At 46.6% G+C, this 11,616-nt stretch overlaps 1 protein-coding gene across 2 annotated transcripts; it reads right to left on the bottom strand.

The window, feature by feature from the left end:
- Positions 1–1,712: 1,712 nt before the first annotated feature.
- On the bottom strand, positions 1,713–6,050 carry LOC123449910. Of its 2 annotated transcripts, none has more exons than XM_045127274.1 (3): positions 5,044–6,050; positions 3,177–3,366; positions 1,713–2,484 (listed from the first exon to the last, which is right to left on the bottom strand). In XM_045127274.1, the coding sequence occupies exons 1-3, from the start codon at positions 5,584–5,586 to the stop codon at positions 1,835–1,837; spliced, it is 1,383 nt and encodes a 460-aa protein (XP_044983209.1). In that variant the 5' UTR covers positions 5,587–6,050; the 3' UTR covers positions 1,713–1,834. The 2 variants fall into 2 exon arrangements, with proteins under 2 accessions (XP_044983209.1, XP_044983210.1); XM_045127275.1 differs by having other exon boundaries at positions 3,186–3,366; positions 5,044–6,048.
- Between the last annotated feature and the right edge of the window lie 5,566 nt (positions 6,051–11,616).

Raw genomic sequence — 11,616 nt, forward strand, 5'->3', positions numbered from 1 at the left:
TACTTGCATGCATACAATCATAACGATACTCAAGTACCTCTTCCACTCATGCCCTCCATTATGTAGGCCAAAATCGGTGCCATATTCACTTTTGATTCATTTGGCATCGGTGTCCTCCATTGCCCAGCTGGTGTCTTAAGAAAATTTGTGGGAACCGGAGCAAGTAGTTGCTCCGATGCTAAATTCAGTGAGGTAATAAAAATTCTATATCTTGCATGCATACTAGATGGAAACAGTTTCGTGTGAGAGAAAAACTTAATTACTTAATAGATGTGGGTCAGTCTTTCATTGATGCCAAATTGTGTACATTTTGAGGTCATCTCCAATGGTTCTAAGATAGTTGTTGGTAAATTTTGACACATATAATTTTTGATGATGAGTCATGCAATAAATAAGGAAAGAGGGTAAGGTTGTATTTAAATTAACCAGCATCCTTGCACAAGCTTCAATAAGGAATGAGAGAGCACCTTATTTATTTCGTCATATCTTATTAAACAAACTAGATATAACCCATTAAAGTAATTATATGTTAAGGTGTTGGTTGATGACATGTCATATTTTATCAACAAGTTAACCAACAAAATGTTGAAGATGCCCTTAGAGGGGTGCCAAAAGCTTTTCATCTGACATTCACGTATACGTGGCACACTTGACAGAATTTTGACACCGGATACATAGTGAAAGGCCTCAGTGTTCTTGCATGCATGTAGTGTATTAATGATCCTAATGTATGAAAAAAGCTAGATTATAAAACATGTATTAAATTTGATCTTGATATCCGTAAATAAAAATGAAGGAAGTATATGTAATCATCCAAAAGCGAAAGCCACATAATTTTACCTTTTTTTAACGGACAGCTATAAACCTTTGCCCTCATCATGTATTATAGCCCTCCGTGTCATAAAATAAGATCGGTTTTCATACTATAATAGTTTTAAAACCACTGTTATATTATAGAATGGAGGAAGTACGTATTAAGGATGCCCGTAATAGTAATATCATAGCGAATATTGCTTTTGGCTCCCGAGCTCACTGGAGGCCTTTAAATTCAAACTTCAAATTCAGTGAAAATTTGTATTTTAATGTTTCAAAAAATTCTAAAAAAAATACATAGATAAATGAAGGTATAATACACAAGTGTGTAAATTTTCAGAACAAAATACGTTGAAATGAGGGCTGTGTAAAAAAGACAAATCTAAGGTTGTGTAACACATGTTACTATTCATCATTTCAGATCATGAAATTGTCTTTTTTATACAGATCACGTTTTAAAGTATTTTGACCTGAAATTTTACACACATGTCGGTTACATCTTTACATACATGCATATTTGTTTTCAGAATTTTTTGAACCATAAAAATTTGAATTTGAATTTTTCAAAAATAAAGGCCTTCATGGCTCCTGGGAGCCAAAACGTCATTCTCATACCATAGGTAGTACCATACATGCGAACTAGGCAATTTCGATGAGGTGGCATAAAATTAAATGAAAAAATAGAGGGTTGAGTATCATATATGATACCGTATCATACTAAATGATGTATTACTATGTGTCTTACATGACAATAAATGAACTATATATGATACTAACATATGATATTATGCATTACGGATGTGGTATTATACACTCGTATCATATACTAGTATATGATACTAACCATTACAGACTAATCTGCTGGCGCCACTCCGGTGTACGGGACGAACACCCAAGCATATCAAACCACGTCGAGTTTTAACACTCATCAAAGTTAACGTCCACCCAACGCGGTACAGTCTACCCTTTCCTACCAAACCAGCGGCACACGCACGACGAGCACATTTTTTACACCGGTACGTCAACGCCGTGCAGCCAGTACCAGGTCACGCACCAGCTCGTCCACCATCGCGTCCATCACCAGCCCTTCCAGCAACCCGCCGACCTCCCGCTCCTCCTCGGCGACGCAGACCCAGCGCCGCCCGCGCTCCATGTCGGCCAGCGCGGCCTCCCCGGCGAACAGCACGTCCTCCGCGCCCCACCGCGTCCCGGCGCCCTTCACCCATTCCCGCGCCGCACGCACCAGCACCGACACGTCGTCCAACGGCCTCGCCGCGCCGACGGCCAGCCCCGCGTCCGACGCACGGCGCCGGCCGAGCCCCTCCGCGAAGAAGTCCAGGAGCAGCCGTTCCGTGGCAACCGAAGAAGTAGTGGCCGCCGTGTCGCCGCCGTCGTCCTTGAGGAGTCGCGCGAGGAGGCGGTGTGCCTCGTCAGGTCCGCGCTCCGCTGTACCATCGGCGCCCCGGCACCGTGGTGACCACGTCGTCGCAGCGCCGTGGTCGGCGCCTGAGTTGCTCGTCTGGGTGCGGGCGTCGTCAGATTCCCCGGGCTGGCGATCGGGCGCGCCACCGAAGTGCGCCTCGAGATCCACGGGGCACACCGCGTGCGCCAGGCCGTCGAGCCGCCGGATCTTGCGCAGCAGCAGCTCCTGCGCCTGCGCCTCGTTCGACCCTGCAGCCCCATGCATCGACGATGTTAATTAAATCAAAATCGACGGCTGTGAATTGTTAACACTAGATCCATGAAAATTGTTAACAGCACTACTCCTGATGGTTGACCTAGCTAGCGCTGCTCATACTACTGCGACTCTCCAGGTTCCAGGCTGTGAAAAAACTTATTTACTACTCCACACGATGCGTTGAGTATATAGGAGTATATATACATGATCGACTCGACAAGCGTCACGATCACATGCGACGGCCTAGATCCCGCTGCTCATCGTAGCATGCATCAATGCATGGCGGCAAGAGTCAATTCATGGGAGGTCTCAGCCAGCCAAGGAGACCGGCCGGCACGCCAAACGGGGAGAGGTGCCTGTGGTCCAGTCCATGGGCAATGGGGACTACTCAACGGCTTCGATGGAGCTCTGGAGTCTGGGCCGCTGGCCGATCTGGAGGTTGAAGATTCAGCTGAGGCGGCTTTAATGCCCATAATAGTGTCGTGTCCGAGCATGGTGCCTACACCGGCGTGGCACGCTAGCCAACATTGATCGACCACGTACGGCACCGATGAATTTTTCAGTGTTATAAATTGCCGGAAAACTTGACACATGCAAACCAACACATACGTTCATTGCAGTTAGATGCCCGTCGTGCAATACAGTACGTGGTAATCTTGGAGGGAGAAGAGAAGAGAAGGCTTACGTAACGTACGTTGGGAGTCATCGGGGAGGCAGTGCTGGAAGGAGGTGGCAGGCGAGCAGGTGCCGGCGTCGCTCGTTTCATCGTCGTTGTCGTCGTCGTGGTGGTGGTGGAAGGGGAAGTCCATGACGGACACGGGGCTCAGCTGCTGCTTCCCCTCCTCCGCCGATCCCACGCCATCCGTTAGCCTCTCCTGCAACGCACGCACAGACCGGGTTAATATATTTACCATCTCGGTCATTTTAACCACATACACAGGCAAGTAGAGCAAGCAAAACAAGATGCCAGACGACAGAGAGGACCGGCGGCAGGGATGGAACCAAAAGACGAGCGTCGCGTTGCAAATGTCAGATAGATAGATAGATAGATAGATAGATAGATAGACACTTGTCCTCTTTGCAGCTGACAACCATGGCGGATCATCGGGTCATTTAACTCCGATGGTCGCCGCCGATGGTGGCTGTGGAGGAGAGAACGTGGCTTGGCGCTTTCGAGGCAGCTGGCTAGCAGACGTACACGTACTCGTGAGTGACGTGACGTGGCAGTGCCACCGTGGGCGATACCTGGGCAAGACGCTACCACGGAAAAGTACACTTGATCTGCCAAAATTTATGACCACGAGCGGTGAAGTGGATGGCTCTGCTCAGCCCAAGCAATTATTTTATTTTCTTTTCTTTTGAAATGCAGTCGATTAGAGCTCGTTAACTCCTTAGCGGTGAGCCCACCCGAGCTCACTTGAACTGACGAAACCGTACGCTACAGACAACCGGAGCACGCAGGCGCAGGCACGTCACACACTACTGCTCCCTATTCACTCCACTCATAATGTGACCGTACGTAAACCACTCGATGCGTTCGTTGTAACTTGTCTACCGCTAGAATTAAAGAGCTTTTGGTGTCTGGGCTCAAGTGCCCAGCTGCCACGGTAAAAAAGCGATCCCCATTTCTGAGGCACGTCGCAGAGGACCTTTCTGGGGACAGGGAGTATACCAGCAGACGGGCCCATATGTCAGTGTGTTGAGAGCTGTTAGTGTCGGTCCGTAGACCTGAGTTTGACAGCGACGCACGCGCGGCGCCGGGGGTACGGGTACGATCTTATTAGGAGGGGTGTTTCTTTCCACGGACTTTTTGGTGTAAGGACTAAAAAAAATTCATTTAATCTCATGTGAAAGAAACAGGAGGGACTTTTAAGAATTAAAAGGGGTATTTGAGACTAAAGAAAGAAGTCCCTACAGAAGGGGCTTTTTGAGACTTTTTTAGCACTTTTTCCAACAGTGCCCCTACTTTTAGCATGTCATTTAATAACCTCTAGTATATTTATTAGGGGTAACATGATCTTTTTATATGTCATTTAATGACCTCTAGTTCATGTTTAGTTCTTAAAAAAAGGGATAGGAACTAGAGACTTTTTAGTTGAGAGTAAAAAAAGTCTTAAAACTTTTTAAAGAAACAGGTCCTTAGTCGTCTCCATCACATCGAAATCAAGAGAGAATATTTCGGGCTCACCACTAAACGCACAGAGCCCATCCCATCCCATCACCTATAGATTACTTGAGTCTCTCTACGACCCCTACGTGCGGTGTCTGCCCATGCATTGCTTTCCCGGCGTTGCCGAAAATCGTTTGGAGAATCCAAAGTGATTAAAGTTTCACATGTGATATGTATGTATGTATGTATGCAGTGGCGTTGCCCATGCATAGCGATCGATCACCAAACTCCACTGTATTTACGCCGCGCCAACTAACAAATCGCGCGATGATTGAAGCGGCATTCAACGCGCGGGCACCACCAGAGAGAGCCAAGGCGAGCGGGCGGCAACTAGTCAAACATGCAATGGACTGTGCTGGGCCGGAGGGAGGGGAGGACTCACCGTGTGCTTGGCACCGGCATCGGAGGGGTCGACGCTGCCCGAGCTGGACGACGGAGACGGCGAGGGCGAAGGCTTCGATGCTGGCTTCTCCAGCGCCGCGTCCACGGGCGGCGAGCCTGGGGTTTCCGCCTCCGACTCGGCGTAGTCGGACGCGGAGCAGCTGCTGACGACGGGCGACGGGAGACCGAGGGAGTCCCGCTCGCTGTCGTCGCCATCGTCGTCGTCGTCGTCGGGGTGGCGCCTCCAGAATACGAGCCGCCGCGAGAGGGTCCTGGAGAAGCGCGAGATGGCGGCGAGCGACCGGGGGCTCCTGGGGAAGAGGAAGGACGAGAGCGTCCGCGACGGGCTCCGCCGCAGGTCGGCCTCGATGAGCAGCCGCACGGGCGCCGCCTCCGCCCTCAGCTTCGCCTGCGTGGCCTCGTCCTCGGAACGGACGGGGCACGGGAGCAGTCGGCGCGGGTAGGAGCGGAAGCCGTCGCTGCAGCTGGAGTCGCACGCCATCTCCAGGAAGTCCCGCAGCGTCAGCGGCGCCGTCGCCCCCATCGGTGCCGGCTGCTGAGCGCCCTGCGTGCGCGCGCGCGTGCTACTGCCGGCGAGCTGCGGCGCGCGTCGGTGGGAAATGCATGTGGAGGCTGTGTGCGCGCAGTGCGGGCTCGACTTGTGCCGGCTGCCGGGCCGGCGAGGTTTTGGGGTAGCTGAGACTTGAGAGGCTGAGATGGACGAGTGATGGGGAGGGAGAGGAGGGAGGAGCGAGGTGGCTGCCGGTGTGGCAGCTGTGGGGTGGCTCAGGTTAAGTAGAGGCAGTTCGATGCACGCAGTGGGCCGGCGTTTAAACGAAGCCCGCTGGCTGGCTGGCTGGCTGTTCCCGCTGGATCTTTTCCCGTGGTCACCGGCCGGTCAGTCAGATGTCAGCACCATTGCGATACTACGCGATAAGCAACCTGCCACTTGATTAAGTTCACGAGTGTATTAGTTATGAACCGGAGTGGATACGAAAACCGACTTCCGTAAAATGTATGATTATGTAAGCGTATGTGCTTTTATTTTTATTTTATATTTGATGCGATAGATTTTTTAAATAAATTAGGACATCTTCAGCGCAAACCCTTTTAAATAAATTAGGACATCTTCAACACAAATCCTTAAACCGTGTGCATACGCTTTGAACCACGTGTTTCGGACCGCTAAAACCATCCAACGCGTACGTTAATCGGTCGGTTCAGCAGTTCGGCATATATTTTTTGCAACCCACAAAAAAAGGGTAGGGGTTTGCGTGCGTCCGAAACGTTACCACGCCTCCTTCTGATTGCCCACCCCATCCAAAACTATCAACACACGTTTTTGGTCATCTGTCTGCATTCATATTGTTATAGACCAACCGCTACAGATTGATGTCAGCTTAGAGCGGACGCAACCTTTCATAGTGGATATTGAAGCAATGGGTTGGTCGAGAGAGCGTCGTCCGCTGCACTCTCGACTGAACATGGCGATTGATTAGTTTGGACAATGACGATTTATTATCCGTGCCATGGTTTTTTTTATGATGGACCATGTTAAATTTGTTTTCTACATAATAATGCATTTTATTATCTTTATACACCATGGCAAATTTCTGTTTTGGAATTTTTGTTCCATGATGGCAATTTTTGTTGTTGAACAAGTCATGCTAAACTATGTTTGTATGCCATGGATTTTTTTTTTAAAAACTATGCATGTCATTTACATAATGCAAATTTATATTCAAGCAATTAACCCCACTATCATGGCAAACTTACACCGTTTGTGTGTCTTTTGGCTTTGATCTGCATCATAGCAATTTTTCTACAAGTTCTATCTCTCCACATTTTGCATGCAAATTTTACTATGCACATTTATTTTGGTAATGTAATAGACGTCGGAAAATAATCTGTACATAATATGGCCATTAATTATTGTATTCTACTCCCTCTATCTGAAATTACTTGTCGCACAAATATATAAAAATAGATGTATCTCGAACTAATATACATCTAGATACATCCATTCTTATATATGACGAGTATTTTCGGACGGAGGGGGTGTATGATAATAATCCCTTCATTCCATAATGTGGTATATATACATTAATTTGAAAATTAAACTTTGTCAATTTTGACCAAGTTTATAGACCAAAATGTCTTACATCTACACTACCAAACACGTATAGTATGAAAATATAACTCATGATGTATCCAATGATGTGCATTTGGTTTTCTAGATGTATCTATTATGGTCAAAATTTGTAATGTTTGATTTTTAGAAAAAAAATTATACACACTAAATTATGGAGCGAAGGCGAGTACTCACTGCATATGTCATACAATATTTTTTTTGTATATATAATTTGTTGTTAGACAGTTTTGACAATTCTTTTTTTATTGTGCAAAGATGTATTGTGTTTGGACCAGAAGGCCTAGCACGTTGGGTGGTCTTCCCGCTATATTTTGCGATTGCGCAGGGTGTTTTTCCCCGTATCAAACGAAATCATTTACTGGGGGGACTTTCTTTTGCTCTACCCCCTCCCAGATTTAGTCCTGCATGGAAATAATTCTATTATTAGAATATCTCCAGTCGATTATGGATGTGCTTGGTTGCCTAGAGTGAATAACTACTGCATTTCAGCTACATCTCACGACAGGTTGGTTCAGTAAAAACAGTCAACAAACCAAAATCTGCATGTCGTTTGGTTATGTGCATTACACCAATGGCCACTTTAGGGTCGGCTATTTGGTTGCACGTATTTGTGCTTAAAGGGTTAGCAGATGCAAACCACAACTGTTTGGTTGCATACACATTTATGTTCTACTCGCTGTATTCAAATGTGGTGGCCCATCATATTAGACACAACATCAGAAAGAGCACTAAAAACATATAAACTAGCAAGTAAACAACAGCTAACACTAGATAAACAAGCAACTAAAGAGGCATACTCCTAACAGGCATAAGTTAAAAGACAGCAAGGGCATCCCATACCCGTTGCTTCACCATATGGTGTTGAACCCTGGAAAAATAATTAACAAGTTCTCCCATCATCGCAGAAAACTAACTACAAGTTCATACTAACAAGTTCAGAGGATGAAAGCAAGGTCACCGATGAAGTTGTGCCTGCTGCAGGGCACCCTCACCCGATGATCCTATCATGGTTGTAGATTTGGACCTTGAGGCCTAGGCCGGAGATGCGAGGCACGATGAGGACACCGGGGACGATCCTGTGGCGGCGAGAAAAGTACTGCCAGCCCCCGCGAAGGACCATCTGCCCCTCAAAGTTCTGGACCTAAACACAGAACTCGCACCACTTGTTCGTCGGGAGCTTGACGATGTGCGGGAGACTGAGCGTCAGCCACTCGTTCATCATCTCCACGAACTTGGAAGGGATGACGAGCATAGATCCTCATCATCCCTGATTTGCATGTAAAGCGAAGCGGCTCTCGGGACCCCTCCTCGTGGCTTGTCCTACGATCTCGTCCCCTTGAACGTGGCAGGCTCATGAAGGCGACCCTACAAAGAAGGTTCACCCTCTTGAGATAGTTGTTTTTGGGGATGAAAACCATGGCTCCGGCGATGGCACGGGCTCCTCCTTCTCGCCCTGTCCCACTCCGTCTTCCTCGCCTTGTCAGGTAAGATGTAATGGATTAGTAACAGGGCATTGACAGCATGCTACATTTGTACTAGTACCTAAACTAGAAAACATATTGGTCCTACCTAGCAAGAAAACCATGCATGTAAAAAAATCATGCAACATAGCGCCCATTCCAGCACCAATCTAGCTAGCATGCCCATGAACCCTAAACATGAACATCAAACACAAAACAAGCATCATGAACACCTATCTAGCTAACTAGATCAAAGGCAGCACCAATATAGCTAGCATGCTCATGAACCCTAAGCATAAACGTCAAACACACGCAAATCTAGATAACATGCCCATGAACACTAAGCAGGAACATCAAAGACAACATCTATCGAGCTAACCAGCATATGGGCACTAAGCATGAACATCAAATACAACACCTATCTACCATGCCCATGAACACATTGTACATCATGAGCACTAAGCACTAAGCATGAACATCAAACTCACACCAATCTTGCATGCCTATGAACACTACTAAGCATGCGCATCAAGGCAAAACATTACCTTGCCTATGAACATTACCACGCAAGAAGGCATCGAATCTAATAGTGAACCATGACCAAGATGTGTTGGACTAGTATATTTCCACAGATTCAGATATTGCAGCAGTTCGCCACCTCACTCTGCACCAAAACGCTTGCTCGCCTTTTTTTATCTTGTGAATCTCGTGTTTAGGTGAACCAAAACAGGCTGGGTCTCCATTACTAGAATACTCTGGTGCAATACAAAAAATGATCATTCACCAACGCATGCAACTTTGTTGCAATTCCTAATATATCTATCTTCATCTACTTACCAAGTCATAAGCCTAGACCATGCTATATAGCTTTTTTTTAGAAAAGGGGAGTACCCCGGCTTCTGTATTAGCTCTCGAGCAAACTGCTTTTGCAGACCACATGACACATATGGTAAGCAATCCAAACAAAAAAAAATTCTTTTACAGTATTTCTTTTTTCGAAACGGAAGCTTTTTCAGTATGGTTGTGTGCATGAGGCTGGTCACAATGGGGAGTAACTTAGTAGTAACATCACACACTCCAATACAAGTTTGCTTACGTGGCACGTATTTAATGAAGAGAGAGGTGCTTGTGGTAACTAGCTAAGTTACCGTAACATCACACACTTCAAGAAACAATGAGTCTATAGCCTAATAAATGCAACGTTGCATGACACTACATACATGTTACTCCCCATTGTGGAGGTAGGAACATAGTCTAGGAAAGTGTGTATGTTACTATCTTATGTTACTCCCCATTGTGACCAGCCTGAAGGATCAATGATGTGTTTCCCGTACGTCCTAGTATTATAGCTACGCGTGCTCACAAAGTCTCAGTCTGCATCCATGGATTAAATTACCTCCATCACTGTCTTTAATATTCGAGGGTACTACAAATGCGACCTCATAACTAATCTGCTGACAAGAACGAGCACATGCTACTGTAGAGATCCCATGGCTAGGCGGCCATGCCGCTTCACGAATGATGAAATCTAGCTGTAGTTCATTTAGTATTTGCCAATCATGCGTGTTTGCTGTTTCGTCCACTCGGGCTGTACGTACGTACGTACGTGGTAACCTTTATCGACGGCGACGACCCAAGAAATCGAACATGCCATTCGCCTTGCATGCATGCATGCATGCCACAATAGTCAAGCGCACCACGTTGCAATTTTACATCTTGGGAATTTGACAGCCCATTCACTTTACTCGCTTGTGTGTACCTATACGTGTGTGTGCAGCCGTACGTACGTACGTACATACGCGGTATAGTTAACTTTGTGTGGCATACGAGGCAGTGAAGGCGAAGAAGCCACAACCACGCCATTTTGTCCACCTCGACGAGCGATGTCACTGTAGCAAGTACAGTACCAGTACTGAATTCTACCCACGAGGCGTGCGTGCGATTGACCCTGGAGCGTCGAGCTAGCCTTCGCCGCTGTTTCCGCTGTCCAGCTAGATTCGTCGCCGTGAGGACCATTTTTTTCTTATCTTTTACCCCTAATATAAATTTTAAAATTGACCTTACTTTTTTTTAAAAATGAATATGATTTTTTTTATGACGCCAACATCTCTGACGTCTGGTTTGTATGAGAAACGTCAAAATCCCTGACGTCTGGTACGGGTTGGTATGACCGGCTGACGCGTTGAGTCTGTGACGTAGCTTGGTATCAGACGTCAGGATCCTGCGGCCTAGTCCTCGACTAGACGTCAAGGACCCTGGCGTCTGGTATCAAACGTCAAGGATCATGACGTCTGAATGACATCACACATATTATCAAAATAAAACATTTGTACGATCTGTTGGTACCAGACGCGAGGGACCCGGCGTCTGGTTTTTTGTCATGTCACAGACTCAACAGGTCAGTCGATCATGTCAGCTCACAGCAGACGTCAGGGGCCTTGACGTCTTCTATGCAAACCAGACGTGAGAGATGTTGACGTCATCGAAAGAGAATAGATTTGATTTTTTTTTGAAAGTAAGGTTACTTTCGGAATTTGTTAGGGTAAAAGGTTAAAACGGAAAATTTATCCTCGACGTGAGACAGATTCGATTTTTATCTTCCAGGGCTCGAGACGTGTACGTGCGGACCAGCGGAGGCACACATGTTGATAAATGCAGTGGTAGGGGATTAGACAGCTAGTCTCATCATATGGAGTAATTGATACCAAATCCTGCAAGTAAGAACGTAGTACTGTACTACTTGTAGTACGTGTGTTGACAGGCATAAAATAATGAATCGCAGTGTACTCGCATGCAGGTAGTTTCAATTTTCAAGTGGCTCCAGCTATGTCATTAATCGTGGAGTCAGATTCAGATACTGATGGGCGCGGGAAATGGATTGATTAATCAGGCTTTAGTCCCCATGTCAACTCGCACTGAGAAAGAAAGAACGGTTCAGGAGTCAGCACACATCGGCGTGGCG

The sequence above is a fragment of the Hordeum vulgare genome, chromosome 4H (genome assembly GCF_904849725.1).
Source record: "Hordeum vulgare subsp. vulgare chromosome 4H, MorexV3_pseudomolecules_assembly, whole genome shotgun sequence".
NCBI lineage: Eukaryota > Viridiplantae > Streptophyta > Magnoliopsida > Poales > Poaceae > Hordeum > Hordeum vulgare.

What these genes read in the sequence shown, in the direction of transcription:
- LOC123449910 (XM_045127274.1), bottom strand. Translation starts at nt 5,586, where the DNA reads ATGGGGGCGACGGCGCCGCTGACGCTGCGGGACTTCCTGGAGATGGCG. An exon ending in ATGCCGGTGCCAAGCACACG is followed by an intron (nt 3,367 to 5,043) that starts GTGAGTCCTCCC and finishes CGTGCGTTGCAG; the next exon opens with GAGAGGCTAACGGATGGCGT. An exon ending in TGACTCCCAACGTACGTTAC is followed by an intron (nt 2,485 to 3,176) that starts GTAAGCCTTCTC and finishes ATGGGGCTGCAG; the next exon opens with GGTCGAACGAGGCGCAGGCG.